We start from the raw sequence: 20,642 nt of genomic DNA on the forward strand, positions 1-20,642 counted from the left end.
TGGAGAGACATCAAGATTCTGTCATACATTCTTGGCATTAATAATTACATTACCAGGGCTGGGGATTTAGCTCAATGGCACAGCACCTGCCTTGCAAGTGCAAAGTCCTGAGTTTGATCCCTGGAACCAAAATAATAATAATAATAATAATAATAATAATAGTATTATTATTATTACCAAAGCACTTTATTATTTTAAAGTACTTCTAGTGCATTATAATTCATCCTCCTAATGACTAGTTGATACCATTTCTATCTTAAGATGAGAACTCATAATTATGTACATATGGCTTGTCCAAATAATTTATATGGAGTTTTTATGTTATTTACATTGGAAGTGATAGGTTTATCTATGTTAATTGTATATTTCTTGATTGTTTCATATTTTCATTTAGAGGAAATTCACCTTTTTTAGTAAAAAATTGTTTACATAAAGGTGGTGGACGGGGATGATTTGGTGACATTTTCCCTCATTTTTCAAGGTGTTTATCAGTGGCACTAAATCAGAATGCAAAAAGGTACTTCAGACCATTCTGAAGAACAGAAGGCTCTGCTCTCTTTTGTCTCCTTTCTTCACTCCCAATGCTGCACCTGCAGTGTTCATACAGCTGTATGAGAAAGTGGTGAAGTTTCTAAGTGAGGATAATAGTGACATGATTTTTATGCTGCTAACCAAGGTAAGAGGTGATTCAATCCCAATGCTGTGAAACAGAGAACACAAAAGTGATTGTTGCCTCCCATGCCATAATAATGAAGGGACCCTTGAGGCTTGGTTCCTGATGACCTCAGGCTGAAAGGCCTTTTTCATTTTCACATAATCTTCAGGTAGCCTGATTCACCCCACAGGGTTCTTTTTTTGGGCATAGAACTCTGGTTGTATTGTGTAGGATAAGCAGAGTCCACATAGTATTCCCAAGACCTCTTTTAAAACTTAGTACAGATTTGAAAATATTCATAATAGTAGTTTATTACATTTTTCTTTTAATTTTATCTGAATTTGTACCTAAAATACGTGTGATAAATAAATTGTAATACGTCAGGTCTCTTACATTTAGAATAAGCCAGATATAAACACATTGTCTGTCTTAATTCTGATTAGAATAGTTTGTTAGAGTAGACAATGGATTTACTCAACCAGTTGAAAATTTCAGAGCCTTACCTATTTTATCTTCCATTGTATTTCTCTGATACTTAAGAAGCAATAAAATCTTGACATTTTTTAGAGCCTAGAAATTGATCTCAATCTATAATGCAGGAGAACATGTTTTATAGTTTGGGGTTCTGGAGTAATACAACAGTCTGAATTTTTCTTAACTGAGGCCAGAAAATGATGCAGCCAAAAACATGGCTGTTAAATCAAGAAAGTTCTATAAAGTGGCTGCCTGGTTATGGTGCTATGACCAGTAAAGGCGAACTGTAAGCTCTGATCTGGGGCTTGGAGAGGAACATTACTATTAGGTAGAAATGTGTGTATCTTTCAGTAACAGAATACAATTGTGAACCAATAAAGAATGGTCAGCGGGCCGAGGATTTAGTTCAGTTGGTGCCGCGCCTGCCTCAAAAGTGCGAGGTCCTGAGTTTGATCCCTGGTACCAGGAAAAAAAAAAAGAATGGTCATTAAGATTTTTATATTACAAAAACGAGCCTCTGAGACCCCAGACAGTAAAGTAGAGATGGTTGCATATTGGCGCCAATTAGTGAACTTCTGGTATTCTTCCCTGTGCTTGTGCATACATTTTAGTTTCCATTTTTATAGATTGGTAAATGTGAACTAATCTTGGACTTTTGAAGTAAATTTGCACAGACCTCTACTTCATTTAATTTTCTAGTGTAAATAAAACTGCTTCTTGTTTCTTTTTCTTTTTAGTTCGATCTTAAGCAATGGTTAAACACCACTAAACCTCCTCTGTCTGATCGTACCAGGCTTTTGGAGTCCATTCATTTGGCACTTACTGCCTGGGGCCTGGAACCAGATGAGGATATTTTGATGCCATTTAATCTTTTCTGTAAGCACTGGACTTACCTTCTTCTCTACCAGTTCCCTGACCAGTACAGTGATGTTCTCAGGCTGCTGATGCAAAGTAAGTGTCTTCATTTAATCGTGGCTAAGTAGATTATAGGGAGTATTTAATATCATATTTACCATTAAAGATATCATCCAAAAATATATGCAATATTAAAAAAGTTAGAAATCACTCATCCTCACCTAAAGAACTTGATGAAGTTGACATTTGTAAGAATGGTCAGTAATAGTCCTGCATGCTGGAATGGGCCCTGATTGAAGACAGTGCTAAGTCCACATCCTGCTATCGCCTTTTTACCTGTACAGCTGTCTTGAAGTGAGGTAAGGACTTGCTTTCTGTACAGACAACAGAGAGAGAGATACAAGGAGAGAGAAGATGCCTTTACTGTGTCATTAGGTTTATCTGTAGTTCCAAATGGTGGACAAACTTTGGATCATGCCCCTGCCACATATGTAATGTTTTAAACTTGTTTTTGCACATGTATTTAGTCCTCATATAATGGACTGTTCTTGCTACATTAAATTTTTTGCATTCCCACCATTTCTGTCCTTGGCTTTCTGTAATTTTCCATAGGAGTATTGGAAGATGAGAGGAAGAATAAAGCATCTAGGGCTTTTTTTATTTTTGGAATTTCATTAGGCTATATATTTTTTTTTTTGTACCAGGGATCGAACTCAGGCCCTTGTGCTCGTGAGGCAGGCACCGGAACCACTGAGCTAAATCCCTGGCCCATTTAGGCTATAATTTTATTGAACTTTGTACAATGAGATATTTACTGTTTTTCATGCCAACAACTTCTTAACTGCTTCTAGATGTAATGGAAAACTTAGTTTTGCTTTTTAACAAGTCTTTTATTACTTAATAGAAATTATTTAATGGATAAGTTAATGATCCATTGTGTTGGGTCACCTGAAGGACCCTGAAATGTGTAGTCTCCCATTTTCAAAGCATTTCAAGATTTAATTATTTTCTACAAAGACATGTTTAATTAATTATTTCCTACAAAGGCAGAGTAGGTAGAGAATGGTGGTAGAGAAAAACATTTGTACAAGTTTCTTTTTTCTTTTGTACAAATTTTAATGAAGGTTGTTATGTAGCTAATATTCACTCTACAGTTTCAAAATTTGATCAAATGTGTATTGTGGGTTCTTCTCTGAAATGGTTTAAAGAGATTGTAAGCTATTTATGTAGGCTACCATTGACTTGTATGTTAACTTACCAGAAAAGTAGTTAAAAGCTGAAGAATAACAGTGTTATACCTCTTAGATTTTATGACTTCCACCCTTCTGGCTTCTCTTCCCTATCCTACTCCCTTGTTGGAATTCCCAGGATTCTATCCTTAGTCCTTCTACCTAGTCATTTTTGTGAATGAACCAATTTTCTCTGAGATCTCTTCCACCTTCTAGGTCTAGGTGACTCCCACACCAGTAGCTTGATTTCAGGCCTCTGCCCTGTGATCCAGACGATAGTAGCCATTGGACATTTCACTGTCCCCTAGATGCCTCTTACCTTACTTACTGCAGCTGGCCTCATAGTCTTCCTCTCAGACCTGTTCCTATGGACTTCTGTTGTCCTGTTTGACTCCTATGTCATGTCTGGTTGGGAAGCACTTTAGGGAGAGGTATTGTTCTACCCTGTGGGATGTGAAGTTTATAAGTAGCAGAGTTGGGACTACTTGGACTGTAAGCTGGTAATCTCCACATGCTGACTCTGGGTCTTGGTTTAGGTTTGGCCTTTGGTTTTGATGGGAGACTCCTTCCCAAGAGGCTGGATTCTGGAATTGTGTTCTGTACCTAGATCCCTTGTGGTGTTACTGTTGTTTCTGTCATAGTCATAGACAGCTGTTACCTTCCAGCCAGGAAAGCAACACCTTTCTCATTCTGTTTTTTTATTTTGTTTTGTTTTTTAATGGTACTGGGGATTGAACTTGGGTCCTTCCACTTGGAACCACTGAGCTAAATCCCCGGCCCTCCTTTCTCATTCTTCAGGCAGTGTTAGAGGGTAGCCTTCCCACCTGACTCTAGCTGTAGTGGCTTTGGCAGAGCTCACTTTCAACCCAGTTTACCAGAAGCAAGGCAAGTGAAATAGCCACCTGATCATTTCTTTTAACGGGTTCTCTTTACTTTGATCTTCTTACCCAAGGTACTCTTATGAGTTTGGTTTGGATTTGTGTGTAATTATTACTGTGTTGAATCATGTGTTCTTTGATTCAAGTAGAGAAATTTAATTTTGGAAAGACGCTGACTTGCTCGCTTTGTTCTTGCTCCCTAGGCTCTGCAGAGCAGCTGCTGAGCCCTGAGTGTTGGAAAGCCACTCTGAGAGCCCTGGGCTGCTGCGACCCAAGCTTCCAGCAGGAGGCAGCTTTTGCCAAGAGGGCCATGCTTCAGGGCTCTTCAAATGTTCTCCTGTCCGACAAGCAGGTGCATAGCTTTTGAGTGCTAATGTATTTGAATGTTTCCATTTCCCTTGCTGTTTGTTTTTTAAAACAGAACACATTTTAAAGTATTTTTAAAAGCTACTTTTGGATAATACTCTATTCACAGAGCTACTTTTTGTGCATTATCTTTTAAGAACCCTGTGATTTTCTTTGTCAGTCTTTTGCTACCCTTATATCCCCTTTGTCTGGATTGCCTTGTTTTGTTTTATAATCCTGAGCCTTTTTCTTGCCAAGCTGTCCAAGATAAGGCCAGGGGCTCCACCTGAGTAAACCTTCCGTACCCACTTCAGCCCACCTGACTTACCTAAGACCACTGCAGTATCTCTCAGACCCCCGAGTTTACCAGTTTTACCTTCTGTGGGTTCATATAAGGATTATTTGAAGGTTGTACTGCTCTAGAGAAGGAGTTTTAAACCTGCTGATTTATTTTTCATGGTTTTTGTTTTTACATCTTTTAAAGGTGAAGAGAGGAGAAAGAGTGTAGAGGGGAGGGTGCATAATTAAGCCACTTTGTATATATACATGGAAATGTCACATGAAACTCATTAATTTTTACAATTAATATCTGTCTATTTATTTATTTATTGGTACTGCTTGCGAGGTAGACAGTGGCACCACTGAGCTAAATCCCTGGCCCAATTAATATTTATTAACTTTAAAAAGTCAAAGAAAGGCCTGCTATATTCTTATTATAGTCTTTCATACTGTGCTAAAAGTAGACAGTCAGTAAGCATTTTTGGATTGGTTATCTCTTTCAGATAATGGAGACCATACAGTGGCTTTCAGACTTTTTCTATAAGCTTCGGTTATCTAAGTTGGATTTTAAAAGTTTTGGTTTATTCTCGAAATGGAATCCTTACATGGCTCATGTGAAGACACTCTTGGGCTATCTTGTCAAAAGGTTGATTGACGCAGAAATGGCCTCCTTGTCTCATGACCCATCTGCTAGCAGCAAACCAGGTAGCACACTTCTCTTGCAACATGGACCAGGGTGTTTTGCCTTTCCATTAGGAGAGATTTGAATAAATAATATTACAAGATTTATATCAAGTATCAAAGAAAGGCAATAGAAAATATATAGTAAGGTGCAAGTCCACATGTCATGGCTTTATTCATTACTTAGTGAAGGCAGGATGCTTGCCCCTCCTTTGCAGCGTGTGGTGCAAAGAATCTTTCTTCTTTTGTTTACTTTGCTAAGAAAAAGGTTCTGAATATTAAGCATTTATATTATAATGTTATAAAATTCCCCTAACATTGTGTTGTAATAAATAAAAATGCTATAATTCAAATTTATTGCAGCAAATGAAAATACATACTTATCCTAAGTATTTTGTTTGTGTGTTAACATAGATTTATGAGTATATAAGAAGTAAATTTTTAAATAAAATATTATCAATGATACTGACAAAAGATGAGCTTGTTTCTTGTCTCTAAAACTTTTGCTGTTTCAGTGCTGAGATTCTTACATTCGGTTATCATCCAGCTCTTTAAGCCATGGATCCTGGTTTTAGAAGACAGTGAAAGGTAAATAGTTTTTCAGATAATTTGAGTTTCTTTGACATTTATTTACTTAAAGTTCTAATGATTTTTGGTAAAGGTAGTGAATTCATAGATACAATTTCTAGTGACAGGTTGTATACACACTTAGAATGCTTATTTACAAAACTTAACACATTTTCTATTTATGAAATTATTAAGCTTAGTGAACAGAGGTATCATGATATTAATTTTAGAAGAAAATGGGACATTCATTTCCAGTTTTCCATAATAAAGAAGTTGAATGTTTTTGGTACTTTATTTCAGAAAAAACAGGTGCTATACTACTGAGGTCTTTGTAAGGTTTGATAATGTAATACTACAAATTAGGAAACTTGCTTAAATTTTCCCACTAGCTCAATTATTTTGGGGAACTAAATTGACTATCGGATTATTGGGTGGAAAATAACCTTTTAAACTTGGAACTGTGCAATTAAATGAAAACTATTTCATGAGCACTTAAAATAGAGCTATCTAAATGTACTGAGTCACCCAGTGAGTGCTTTTTCTCTGAAAGTATACAAAGAAAAACTGATGAACCTGTCAAGAGTTTTATAAAAATTACAACAGTGATAGAAATCAGATTTTACAAGGTGTTTCCAGAAACAGTAATTTTATCTTAAGGCTCGAAGATTGTGAATATGTAACTGGTCTCTCAGCAGATTGTTTATAGTGCCAAAGCTGGGACTGAAGCTCAGGTCTTTGACTCCGTTTCAAGACTCTTTGCATAAACCTATGCTGCTTTAAGAGCCCTTTAGGGAAAATATGAAAGGTTCTGGATCTTTGCTTTTAGTAAGAGGGCTGTCCTCAGATAAGGTACAAATTTCAGCATTTTGCAGTGACTGCAGATTGATCACAGCACAGGGTACTTATTTCCAAGGAAAATTAATGGAACTTATTTTGATATTAGATTTGGTAGACCAGATTCAAAAATTAAATTTTCATGTAGAGAATATCTTTGATTATTTCTTGGCTGTTAAATTTTTGGCCATCTTCTTGTTACATAGAGTTTATTTATTATTTTAGGCTGTGGATAGAGAAAACTGTTGAAGACACTGTATGGTATTTTTCTAAGTCGTTTGAAATATAACCAAGGTATAAATTGGATGTAAAAAGATGTTAATTTCAGGTTATTTAGGTAGCACTCTTCTGAAACTTAATCACACTGGGACATAGGGTAGGAAAGAAGAAATAAAATTATGTGGTTGACATTACATGATACAGTTTGCCTCCAGGAATTTAAAGCCTTTGAAGTGCTCTAAATATGTAATAGGGCCACTTAAAACAGTGTTTTCTGGAACCTCTGCCTGTCTTAGACTCTGGCCTAGGACTTCTATTTCTAAGCATGTTTCTTTCCTTTAAAGCAGTCAGCAGTGGCATTACCCCTGGCTGGAGAGTGATGCTGTGGTGGCCTCCAGCACTGTGCAGTTGTTCACTGACTGTGTCGACTTACTGCATGAGAATTTTAAAGGTAGAGAGATGTATTTATGTCTCTGATTAATATTCATTTTTTTTCCCGTAGTCCTTCAGTCATGATCGTACCTTTGCTTTCCTATTTTATTTTAGTTGGTAGATAGTTACCTGTGATTGAAGAAAGGTCACTGATAAAATTATTACTGAGGTTGTAACCTCTTATCTTTTTTTGTGAAGTTACTCTATATTTGTCAGGTATGGAAAAATTAATTATAACTATTCACTCATCAGATATTGCCCATCCCTAATTTTCTAAGGAACCTCCCTGTTGCTTTTTATAGTGGCTCTACCATATACATTCCCACCAACAATGTGTAATAGTTTCCTTTTCTCTGAATCTTCTCCAGCACGCATCTTGTGTAATGATCAGTGATTGCTGAGTATTTTTTGAAGTACTTATTGACCATTTGTGTGTGTGTATGTGTGTGTGTGTGTGTGTGTGTGTGTGTGTGTGTGTGTGTATATATTTGTATTTTTCCCTCTCAGGTACTGGGGATAAAACTTAAGAGACACTGCCACTGAGTTCCATATTTTACTTTAAGTCAGGGTGTCACTAAGTTTGTCGGGCTGGCCTTGAGCTTTTGATCTTCCTGCCTCATTTTCCTGAATAGCCAGGATTACAGGCATATAACGCCATGCCCAGCTTTGTCATTTTTTTGTTTTTTCCTTTGGTACCGGTGATTGAAGTCGGGTCTTTGCGCTTGCAAGGCAGGCCACCAAACTGCTGAGCTAAATCCCCAGCCCCTGCTTTGTCATTTTTTGAGAAATGTCTAAATCATTTCCTTTTGAGGAATATTAGGTTCCTCCAAGGTGCTAAATGAATGAAGCACTAAATGCATGAGGCAATACATACGCCAGGCAACAGTCTGTAGAAATGTATTTGAGTTAAAAAGCCATATATTTAGGAGTTTTTAAGGAAAGCTCATCACCACTACTTATCAGCTGTCTTACAACTTCTGGCTCATCAAAGTTGACTATGTAAAGTATTTATCTTTATTAATCTGCCACTGTTCCTCCTTTCCTGTACATGAAAGTCCTTGAAATTAGGTAAGTGTTGAGAACTTTAGATTTTAGACTTTGAGTTCAAATTCACGTTTTGTAATAGCTTCGTTTTAAAAGACAAAATCTTGCCAGACCATGGTGGTGCACGCATGTAGTCCCAGCACTTGGGAGACTGAGGCAGGAGGATCACTGTGAGTTCGAGACCAGCTTGGGCTGCATAGTGAGTTCCAGGTCAGTCTCAACTACATAGTGAGACCCTGTCTCAAAAAAGCAAACAAACAAACAAAACAAAATCTTTCTGGGCGTGATAGCACACACCTGTCATCCCAGCACTCAAGAGGCTGAGGCAGGAGGATCACCACACATTCAGGGCCAGCCTGGGCAACATAACGAGACCCTTTCTCAAAAAAATGTGTCCATCTGTCCATAGCAAATATATGAACCAATGGTTTTCATATTCATATTCATTTTCTTTTTAAATTCTAGACAAACTGTTGCCAGGCGATGAAGGAGCCCTTTGGCTGCACCTGATGCATTACTGTGAGGCATGTACAGCACCCAAAATGCCAGAGTTCATTCTATATGCTTTTCATAGTGCCTACCGGAAGCTCCAGTGGAAAGATCTGCATCCTGACCAGCTGCTCATGGAGGCTTTCTTCAAAGTGAGCCCTTCACCCTCTTGTCACAGCCTAGAGACCTGCTTCTAGGGAGCAGCCTGTTCACCCTGGTAGTTCTGCACGGGGACGATCTGTGCCAAGTTGGGCTGTGCACACATTCCATGCCAACTCAGTGGCACTTGGGGAAAGTCACAGCCTGTGGAAATAACTTCATTTTGTTTGTTAATGGATGACTGGAAAACATCTACCTCACCATTTTAAAACCCAGAGAAATGTTATGTCTTTTATATTTTTGTTCTTTTTTTTATTAGTATATCTTTGTAATACATAGTAATTACATTCATCTTGGGGAATTGTTACATACACATCATGTCTTAAATCATTTTTCCTTTGCTTTGCCTTGCCCATCTTCCAATCTCTTCCTATCTCCACAAAATCTACCTGTTCCCTATCATCTGTCTTTTATTTTGCTCTTTAAATTACTTATATTTTGCATTTCTCATATAAGAAAAAGTATGCACTATTTAACTTTCTGTGTTTAATTCATTTCACTTAGCGTTATAGCCTAAGATTTTGTCATATAAAGGTCAGCCATTGCCTAGACATATTTTCCTAGTGCCATTTGAACTACTTGTTAAATGTTCTGCTGAAGCAAAAATGTGAATGGGTACTCAAGCCATTAGTTTCTTTTAGCAGTTATAGGAGTGAATGATTAGATTATAGGCAATAAAATACATTGTAACCACAAATAATGCATTGTGATTATAGAAAAACGAAAATGATCTGAAAAAAGTGCGATAAGTATATGTGTTGAGTCTTCAGTAAAAGCAGTAGTTACAAAAACAGGCATTGCAGTGTAATTTATATACCAGTCAGGCATTTAGAGCTGGTTTTGTCATTTTTAGTTTCTGTTTAAAAAATTCTCAGTACTCGTGACTTAGGATTTTATGTTAGTTTCAGTTCATTTGTCCCATCAGTCATCAGATGATTTGTGTTCAGTCTTAAAGTCATATTATTGAGACACCTTAAAGTTTAATTGATCTACAGTTATTTATGATGATTAATAAAATGTACTAAGCTTTTTAAGTGCTTTCGTGAAACCTCACCCAGTCCTACTCCTCTGTAGCCAAGCTCAAGGGAAGCTGAGAGCAGTTGTTTTAGAGAAATAGAAAATTTCAGAGTGTTTTTATAACTAGGCTTAGTAAATAAGTCAGGCACTAAGTAGATATTTAATTACCATTATGAAAATGAAAGCTGGCTTACAGAGCTATAATATTGGGTTTCTACTAAGTAAGAAGGTGACCTTCACTATAAGACTGATTAAATAGTGAATTGGTCTGGCAAGGGATGCTGTAGACTCTGTCTCTACGGATTTTATACTAATGGTGGATGCCCCTGACCTGCCCAAACCTTGGAATCTTAAATTTTTTGTGCCTTGTTGTATATATATATACATACATACATACATACATACATACCTATCTACCTACATACAGTGATACTCTGGTTCATGAACTTAATTCTTTCCACAGTTCTGGTCACAATCTAGATTCAGTGGTCAAGTTCAGTGTTGACCTTATGGGGAAATTTGATTTGGTTCTTATCCAATTTGGTTTGAATAAGAATTGTGGAGCCAGGCATGGTGGTGTGTGCCTGTAATCCCAGCACTTGGGAGCCTGAGGCAGGAGGACTGCCTTGAGTTTGAGACTAGCCTAGGCTACCCAGTGAGTTCAAGGCCAGCCTGGACTACATAGTGAGACCCTATCAAAAAAAGAATTGTGGAAAGAGTTAAGTTCATGAACTAAGATAAAAATTTTTTGACAAAGCTGAGGGTGAGGATAGAGAACAGATTATAAAAGAGGATGAAGAATCATTTTCTACAAGGGAAGATAATTAGTATCAATATAATATAGTAATAGGAAGGCATGAATTGTCACCAAGTTTCGTTGTAAATTTGTAAGCATAGTAAAGCTTTTACTCTTTTGTTTTTTTGTCATCAGGAATCGAACGCAGGACCTTGCACTTGCCAGGCAGGTGTGGCACCACTGAGCTATATCCCCAGCCCATTAATCTTCATTTTTAGAGGAAAAAATGTCTTAGCCATGTTTTATTTTAAAGAGATTAGAAATATTGAAATAAGCTTATAAAATATAACTTGAAGATTGATATATAGTTTATAATATACCCCACAAAATGTTCTAACATTTAAGCATTGGCCCAGTGTCGTGGCACACGCCTGTAATCCCAGCACTCAGGAGGCTGAGGCAGGAGGATCACTGTGAGTTTGAGACCAGCCTGGGCTACATAGTGAGTTCTAGGTCAACTACATAGTGAGACCCTATCTCAAAAAAAAAAAATTTAAGCATTGATGCATTCATTAATGATTAGAATGACGTGGAAACATTTGTATAATATTGAGTTTAAAAGGTTGTATAAGTTTTAAAGTAATATACAATTCTCCAAGTGAGGTCTCATGGACATCAAAATGAGCCTTGCCTTGGGATTTCTTGCTCTCAGCCTGTACCTGGGAAATATCTAGGGGCAGGCCCAGCAATCTGTCCTCCCAGTGGTTCTGATGCACACCCACCTTCAGGAACTACAGACCACTAAAGCTCCACCTTTGTCCTGTGCCAGCGCAGCTTAGGACTCTGACACTCCTGCAGCTCAGTGATTCACTCTGCCAGGGAATCTCCGCCTGGATTGGGATTAGGAAGGGCTTTCTTCTTTTATTTTAAATTATTGGAGCAGATACTGAAATCCAAATGGGCTAGCTCAAAAATGTACATATACACTTGAACATGAAAGTTGCAACAAATGTTTGTGTCTAGAAGGATTATGAATAATTTTTATAATCTGAGAAAACAATTTTATAAAGTATAATTTATGAAACATTGATTAATACACATTTTCAAGATACATTAAACAGCAAAAACAAAACACTGATTTCCATGCATTTCCGTTTAGGTGGAACGAGGAAGCCCCAAGAGCTGTTTCTTGTTTTTCGGGTCTGTACTCTGTGAAGTCAATTGGGTTAGTGTGCTGTCTGATGCCTGGAGTCCTAGTCCCCAGCCCGAGACTCAACGCATGATTGTCTGCCTTCTGTTCATGATGATTCTACTGGCAAAGGAAGTTCAGCTAGTAGACCAAACAGTAAGTTTGGGGAGCTTGCTGTCAGACTTGGCTTCTTATCTCCTCACTTTCTCCTAGGTTGTGGTTTTCATTTGTTTCCCCAGCACCTCTGTCAGTATGAATAGACATTTGGCATATGAGGTGTGCCTTCAGCTAGACCCTGCTTCTCTTGGATAGCCCATTGCCTGGGCCTGACTTACGAAGAGAACCCCACAGAGTTAGAATATATTCATAAACTTTATTTTGCATCTCAGTAATTCCTACTTTAATGTACTGTGTTGTTCTTGAGATCATTGTTGATATGTACCACCAGAGCAGAATTCCTTTGAAAATTGGGTTCCAAATACTTTCAGATCTTAATATTAATGTGCTTTTGCCTTGATTTTGGTTTTTGCTTTCACTAGTGCTAACTTAATTTACTTGACATTGTAACTGTTCTGTGCTTATTATAGGCCAGCTTAGTGGTTTTCTCGCAGACTAGAGACACATTTGGGGAAATTAAGGGCTCTGGAACTAAAACAATCTAACAGTGACTATCAATCTAACAATCTCACACTGTTTTGTTTTTAGGATTCACCTTTGCTTAGTCTCCTTGGACAAACTAGCTCACTTTCATGGCACCTTGTGGATATTGTGTCATACCAGAGTGTATTGGGTTATTTCAGCAGTCACTACCCTCCATCCATCATCCTGGCAAAAGAACCTGCTGCTGAATTGATTGTGAAGCTCCTGAAAGTGGCTGCAGGCCTTTCCATTCATACTGAGGGCCAGAAACATCTTGTAAGTTGAGAGGGTGGTTCGAAAGGCAGGGGGCATTCTTTAGGACTTGGAGCCCCATAAGTGCTACTGGGTCAGACCTGCTGACTGCTCTGCAGAGAAAGCTAAGGGCTGCCTATCATGTGCTCATATTGGCCTCTTGGACTCTTTTGTTTGATTCCCTTCTTTTAGTAAGGCTTCACTTCCTAGAAGTATCTCCTGTTGATCAGATCAGAGTAGATTGAGGCCTGGTAGTGGGCTGTTAGTTTCATTATCTGAATGTCACAGGTAGTAGAGTGGTAGGGACAGTGACGATACTCAGATCCCAACTCACTGCCATCCTGACCTTGGGTAGGTCCTAGCTTTGTCTTTTGAATTGAAAATACTTTGCTTCAAAGTATATTGTGAGGGTTGAACACATAAGTTTTGTGAAAAGTTCCTGGAAAACAATCATTGTTTACTTAGTGTCATTGTCAGTATAGTAAAAAGGAGTGGGGGGAATGTTCTGCAGAACCTGGGAGAACATGGGTTTTCAAATCCCCCAACACAGGTCCCCTGGCCCACCTGGATGAAGCTTTTGAGTGGCTTCCTGATGTGTCCCCACTCATCCTTACCCAAGTGTCAGTGCAGGACCATGCTCCCAGTGTACACTCAATTGTCAGGCTTTCTTGGATTCATTTGAATGATCCTTTTTCTTTTGTCAGGATGTAGTTCCAAAATGCCAAGCTTTCACTCATCAGATGGTTCAATTCCTCAGCAACCTGGAACAAAATGGAAAAATCACCTTTGCAGTCCTAGAGCAAGAAATGTCTAAGCTCTTAGATGATATCATTGTCTTTAATCCACCTGGTAAGTGACGCATGGGAAGTCATGTATTTATGCAGTGTATTTCTGCCATGTATGAGCATTGTGGATGGGTAAGATGGGCAAGACCCTGTCTTTCCTGTGTCCAGAGAAGCAGTGGTAGTCAGAGCTCTTTGGACCCAGGACACTCAGACCCTGGGGGAAGGCATGAATGTTAAGAACTTGAGGAGGGGTTGACTCTGGGAGACGCTGGTGTGAGGTGACCTGGACTGAAGTTCAAACAGGATGACTGGATTTAATGATGAGAGGATAATAGGAGACCTTTGAGTAAGCAGCCTTCCTAGCATTTGGTCTTAACTAGGTGAGTCTTTTAGAATCACCTGTTGTCTTGTCAGGATAGTTTATAGAGAGCATTTCTGCTGCTAGCAGCTTGGTGGACTAGATACCCTGACTGCCTTCTCTCGTAAAAATAACCAAGAAGGCTGGATAAAAAGTTTTTAAGAAACCTAAATAAATAAATAAATAAATAAATAAATAAATAACCAATGGAATGGCAAAATGGTTAGTCTCAGAGACCAGAAACAGAGTGAAAAGGAGGAGCCTATAAAGGTAGATGAAGTACTGAGGTTAGCTTCACCTACACCTTCTGAGGACACTATGGAGAGCTGATGAGGCCCACGGCCTTCCCCAGATAGGAGCCTAAAAGGAGATTCCATGCATAAGCCACAGAGCTCTCCCATCTTTACTGCAACAGTGAGCCAGAAATCAGCATGCCCCTGTGAGAAGAGAGCAGACAGTTACCTCTCCTCATCTTGATGTTGGACCAGCTGTCTGTGTGGCAGGGAAAGAGATTAATTTTGAAAATTGATAAATACTAACTCACGTGGTTTTGAAGCAAGAATTCATACTATATAGATTATGAAAAAGAAAAGGGAATAAAGGAAGGCCAAAGGAAAGAGGGAGTGAGGAGAAAGAGAGTGAAGGAGGGAAGAAAGGAAAGAAGAACCACAGGCAGTGCCGGAGAAAGTGATGCAGATGGTCATGTGTCATTGGGCCATGTAGAGTGAATAATAGCTGGCCAGGGAAAGTGAGTAAGAATGTTCTAGAAAGACTAGTCAGAAGAGTAGAGGATAAGATAGTTTCAGGGAAACATTTGTTGGACCTGTGAATGATGAACAGGCTGGGATCTGTTTTGAGGCTCATTGCCATGATTTTTCCTTATGGGTCATACTTAAATTAAAATTTAAATTGCTTTTCAGTTGAAATTGAGATAAGGCATAATATATGAAAAAAATGAATGTACACATTCATTGTTTTGATGTATATGATGAGTGAGAGCTCCCAAATTCTTATTATTCCTGTTGACATAAATACTGAATCCTCAGCTCTGTTCTATTAAAAAAGATTAGTACCTAACTCAAGGAGAGCTGCAAATAGTTGGCAAAAATTATGCCTATCACAACTCACAGTAATGCATATTTTCTTTTGGGGTGTGAAGGAGTCTCTCACTGACAGCCTCCTGTACAGTCCTCATGAGATGAATTTGCTCTTTTTATTTAAAAAACAGAAATAGCCATGTGTGGTGGCATGTGTGTATAGGCCCAAGAGTTTGGGTCCAGCCTGGGCGACATAGATCCCTGTGTCTTTAAAAAAAGAAAATGACAAGAAGAGCTATTGTTAGGAACTGTAAAAAGATTTTCCTGACTTTTATGTTTAGTTTTAAGTAATAATTTTGATTCTGAGTAAATCACCCTGCAGTGTTGGTAGTCTTGGCAGTGGCTGTGGTAGGGAGGGGATGGGGCACTGTTGCTAACTAGTTTACTAAACTGACTGCTGAAATCTAGGTATTTGGTTTTGCATCAGCAAAACTTGGAAAATAAAGGTAATTAGACATGTTCTGATAAGTTTACTTTTTCACACCAGCTTGATATATGTGCATTGATTAAGGTATTCTTCTGTTACACTGCTATATCCAGGGGACTTTTAGTAATTTGCTCTTATAAAATGCCTGTGTGCCCATATGGCCATAAAAGCCAAACACCACCTGGAGTCTTCCTTCTGGTCTCTGGAGAGCAACTGAGAGAGGAGCACCATTGTCCTTAGGGTTACATCCCTGTTGTCTCCTATCCTGTTCCAGCCGCTTGAGTGTGTGTGTGTATGTGTGTTCCCCTTCAGACATGGACAGCCAAGCCCGCCACATGGCCCTCAGCAGCCTCTTTATAGAAGTGCTAATGATGATGAACAATGCAACCATCCCAACAGCTGAGTTCCTGCGGTGCAGTATCCGGACCTGGATTGGCCAAAAAGTCCATGGGCTTGTGGTGCTGCCCCTTTTAACAGCAGCCTGCCAGAGCCTGGCTTCTGTCCACCACATGGCAGAAATTACAGAAGCCTGCATCACTGCCTACTTTAAAGAAAGTAAGAGGATACAATCTTTTCTTCTCATTGTGTTGGTCATTCCTAGGAAAGATTAAAGTTTTATCAGGAGGTGTCCTTCCAGACTTCCCAGGGAAAGATGGAGACATGTCTATGTAGATGTATATATATATGTATATGGATACATTTTTTTTCTTTCCCCATAAAGATCTGTAGTTAGCATGTAGACCTCTGACCCATGTCTGTTGGTATAATCACACATTTTGAGGGAGAAGAGCTTAAGTTACTTTATATTGGGTTTAGCATGTCAGACCATCTCTATTCTGCTAGGCAGAATCCTAGTCCTCAAAGTAAATGTTCTATACCAGGATCTCTATAGTAATGAATATCCACTGTGTTAAATTTCCTCCTTTGGGTCACTTCTAGTAAATGAATTTTCATAGAAATCTTTTTGTTTCTTATGTTCCTTAAACTATATGACAGGGCCCCTTTCCCCTGTGCCCCACCCTTCCTTTTATCTTTCTTACCTCTGCCTCTAAACTCTCAGACTCTTGAGACAACTTAGTCTGATTAGTAAAAGTTGCTCAGAACAGCCCTTCTCAACTCTGATATCCAGATACACATCATACTACAGATAGAACGAAGGATATTGGAGCAAGAATCCAGTAAAGCACTTAAAACCTGCCATCTGTCCGGACTGTCCATGAACCATCTGTGTCCACCCATGGAGGTGTTGTGCATGTTTAGTGTACCCAACACTTATTCTCACCAAAAGTTAAGAACCATTAGAATAATACTCCTAAATTTGTGTTACTAAAAATCAAAGTTTCTATCAGAATAAGAGCTAAGCTTTGTAAGTAAAGTACATATGATGCACCAAGTGGTAACAGTTTTCCTTGGAGGAGTGTGTTTATACATACTTAAAAATAGTTTTAAAATTAAAACCATTAGATGACCACTGTGAAAGATGTTAATGATCATAATATGATGAGAAAGGTGATTGTAAATTCACACCCCCACGTTCTGACTTCTTCATCCCCTCTAGTGGCATCAATATGAAGGCTTTTGATTTGAAGCTCCAGGATTTATTTGACTTTGGTGGTCTGTAGGAACACTGTGAGAATTATTGTCTTAACATGAAAGATTTATTAGCATTGTTAAACAGTTAGACTTTTGCTTGTATTATGATTCCTGTCTTGTTCTTTTCTTAGGCTCCCTCAATCAGAATTTAGGATGGGGCCCCATCCTTGTGTCCCTTCAAGTTCCCGAGCTCACTATAGAAGAGTTTCTGCAGGAGTGCCTGGCACTTGGCAGTTACTTGACTCTGTATGTCTACCTGCTTCAGTGTTTAAATAGTGAACAGACTTTAAGGAATGAAATGAAAGTGTTGCTGCTCCTCGGCAAGTGGTTGGAACGGGTGTATCCAAGGTATGTTGGCCTGCTGGCTGCTGTATTAAACTTGTGTTCGATTAACTTGGACTTTGGGGGTTTAGGTAGGTACAGTGTATATATATGTAAGGGCACAGAACCAGGTGACACATGAAAAACTAACAAGACTGTGGTGTATAGTGATACTTGTTCTTAGGAAAGATTCTTAGGTTGATGGCTAATTTTCTGAGCAGATTTCTTTATGTCCTAAAATAGTGGCAAACCTATGGTACATGTGCTGCGGTGGTCTGTTTATATTATTGAAAGCTGTAAAATGTTCACCATTACTGTTCTAAAACAAGCATTTTTTTAATCACCAAGATTCAGTTTTTCTATGTTAAGTAGAGAGAATAATCCTTAGCCTAGGGTTATGCGAATAAAGTGAAATTTTTGAACATAAAGCCAAGACATAGTATCTGGCATGGAGTAAGTGTTTGATAAATGGTAGCTGTGACAATTCATTTTATTAACATCATCATCCTAGGCTTTTTTTAAATTAGTACTGTATATGAGTGTAGTATATAATGTTTACATTATTTGTGAGAAGTTGGTACATGTACATAACAAATCTTAATTCCTTTTTTTTCATCCCTTTTCCCTTCTCTCCCTTCCCTGATCCCCTTTCTTTCTTTTTTTCTTTTTTTTGTTCATGTTTGTAATATATAATGTTTATATTCCTTGTGTGGAGTTGATACATATACATAACTTCCCATTCTTTAATTTCATTCCTTATCCCTTCCTCCGTCCCTTGATCATCTTCCCCTTTGAGAATGATTTATCTGGAATTCCTCAACTAAACTAGAAATTCCAATTGACCCAGCTATTTCCCTTCTAGGTATCTTCCCCAAAGAGTTAAAGACATCATATTACAGTGATACATGCACACCCTTGTTTATAGCAACACAACTCATAATAGCTAAATCTTGGAAGCAGCCCTTATGTCCATCAACAGATGGATGGATTAGGAAAATATGTATTTACACACCAGAGTACCACTGTGCGAAAGATAAACTTGAGTCATTTGTAGGAAAAGGGATGCATCTTGAGACCCTAATGTTAAGTGAGAGAGATCAAATACACAAGCTTAAATATCATATTGGTCTCTTATATGAGAAACTCATAATAAAAATAAACAACTTAGGCTTTAAAAGTCCTAAGTGTTGTCGTTATATCAAACTCCAGGGCAGACTCTCAGTTAAATGCGAACAGAAAAAATCCACTTCTGATTTTATTTCTTCTGGTATCTTCCCCAGCTCCTCACAGGAAGAGGCAAAGCTGTTTCTGTGGTGGCATCAAGTCCTGCAGCTGTCCCTGATTCAGATGGAGCAGAATGACTTGGTCCTGACGGAATCTGTTGTCCGGATTCTGCTCATGCTTCAGAACAGGCAGAGCCTTGTGGCTGAGGAAAGGCTCAGTTCGGGGATTCTGGGGGCAATCGGGTTGGGCCGGAAGTCACCCTTGTCCAACAGGTAAGGAGTACCTATTGCTGGTCTCAGTAGGCTTCACATGTGACATTGGAAACACTGGAGCCTGATTATATCTCTGTATGCCAAAATACCATTTTTTTTCTTGTTTAATCACTTTATTTTTTAAGTTTAAACAGTGTGTTTTAGTAGTTTCTCCTATATTTTGATTTTGTAGTTTGACTGCACCACTGATTTCTTTTTGGTTTTGAGCCAAAAAGTGAGTGTATGGGTAGGTTAAAATACTCTAGTCAGTCATCCGTGTCATTGTGGGCACTTAATCCTCCAGAACTTGGGAGGGACTCTAATGAACCACTAAGTCATTAAGGTGTGCTGAGGTCTATTATTAAGTAAAAAGAAACAAGTCTAGGTCTTGTTGCTAAAAATCTCAGGGTGTGAAATAATTTGTCATTATCCTTGTATCTTGTGATATTTATGTCATGGTTTTCTTTCTTTTTTTCCTTTGTTCCTCTCTCTCTTCCCTCTTCTCTTTTCCCACTCTTACTTATCGAACCCTGCACCTCATGCATGTTGAGTACATATTCAGCCACTGAGCCACATCCCCAGCCTACGTCATGGTTTTATTTTCAAGCCTCTGTCAGTGTTGAAAGGGATTCTCATACAATTTTGACATCAGTCTTCTTGGAAAGCTTATCAGGTTGGGAGCCACTCATTCTACACCAGTTAACCTCATGCTTCTTTGTTTATGGTGAAATTTGGCAGGATTCTTATTTTTCCACTTGAATTTGGCTTGTGTATGTTTTGCTTGAATCGAGTCCCTTTGTTCTTTTTAAGAAGTTGTGGTAAAATATGCATCATTTAAAATTTACTATGATAACCATTTTAATATGTATAGTTCAGAGACAGTACATTCACAGTACTGCAAGTATCACTCTCAGGTTCCAGAACATTTTATCACCCCAGAAGGAAGCCCTGCACCCATTAAACAATCGCCTCCATTCCCTTTCTCTCTTTAGTCTCTAACAAACACTAATTGACTTTATGACTTTATGTATTAAATCCTACTTTGGACATTTCATAAAAATAGAGTTATATAGTGTGTAGCTTCTAGTCCGGCTTCTTTCACTTAGTATAAAGTTTTCGAGGTTCATCTTTGTTTCATTTAAAAGTGGCTGAATAATATTGTCATGTTCATCTGTCACATTTTGTCCATCCATGAGCTGATGGACATCTGATCACAGGGTCATGTTACAACTCTGTTTTACTTATTAAGGAGATATCAAACTATTTTTCACAGCACCTGCACCATTTCCATTTCCATCAGCCATGTGTAAGGGTTTCAGCCATTCCACATCTTTGCCAACACTTTCCTTCTTGAATCTGAATTATGTACACATTTTTGGGGTGGTAATGATGGAAGGGAAGATTAAGCTGCTTCTTGGATCATATTTGTTTTTCTTTTTCTTTTTTTTTTCAGCTTTACTTGAGTTTATTGGTACATTTTAGGGATACAGTACAGTTACATTCATCGTTGGGATCTTGTACCTCTACATGACAGGTCTTGGTTCTCATTTTTTCCCCTTGTCCCTGCCCTCCCTTCACCCCCTCCTCCCCTCCCCATCTACAAACACTTCATT

At 38.4% G+C, this 20,642-nt stretch overlaps 1 protein-coding gene across 2 annotated transcripts in view; it reads left to right on the forward strand.

Annotated features, from left to right (window-relative positions):
• Positions 1–20,642, forward strand: part of Epg5 (ectopic P-granules autophagy protein 5 homolog) — a 109,193-nt gene that overhangs the window by 84,839 nt on the left and 3,712 nt on the right. The window contains exons 30-42 of one of the 2 annotated variants that reach the window (XM_010616582.3): positions 482–676; positions 1,867–2,080; positions 4,295–4,443; positions 5,219–5,420; positions 5,912–5,984; positions 7,364–7,467; positions 8,958–9,133; positions 12,053–12,238; positions 12,788–12,997; positions 13,678–13,822; positions 15,953–16,195; positions 17,365–17,581; positions 18,835–19,050. In XM_010616582.3, the coding sequence (XP_010614884.1) occupies positions 482–676; positions 1,867–2,080; positions 4,295–4,443; positions 5,219–5,420; positions 5,912–5,984; positions 7,364–7,467; positions 8,958–9,133; positions 12,053–12,238; positions 12,788–12,997; positions 13,678–13,822; positions 15,953–16,195; positions 17,365–17,581; positions 18,835–19,050 (2,330 nt within the window). Of the gene's footprint in view, positions 1–481; positions 677–1,866; positions 2,081–4,294; positions 4,444–5,218; positions 5,421–5,911; positions 5,985–7,360; positions 7,468–8,957; positions 9,134–12,052; positions 12,239–12,787; positions 12,998–13,677; positions 13,823–15,952; positions 16,196–17,364; positions 17,582–18,834; positions 19,051–20,642 lie in introns of both variants that reach the window. The other variant, XM_010616581.3, reaches the window with a different exon arrangement.

This window comes from Fukomys damarensis, unplaced genomic scaffold, assembly GCF_012274545.1.
Source record: "Fukomys damarensis isolate Sample0158 unplaced genomic scaffold, DMR_v1.0_HiC HiC_scaffold_30, whole genome shotgun sequence".
NCBI lineage: Eukaryota > Metazoa > Chordata > Mammalia > Rodentia > Bathyergidae > Fukomys > Fukomys damarensis.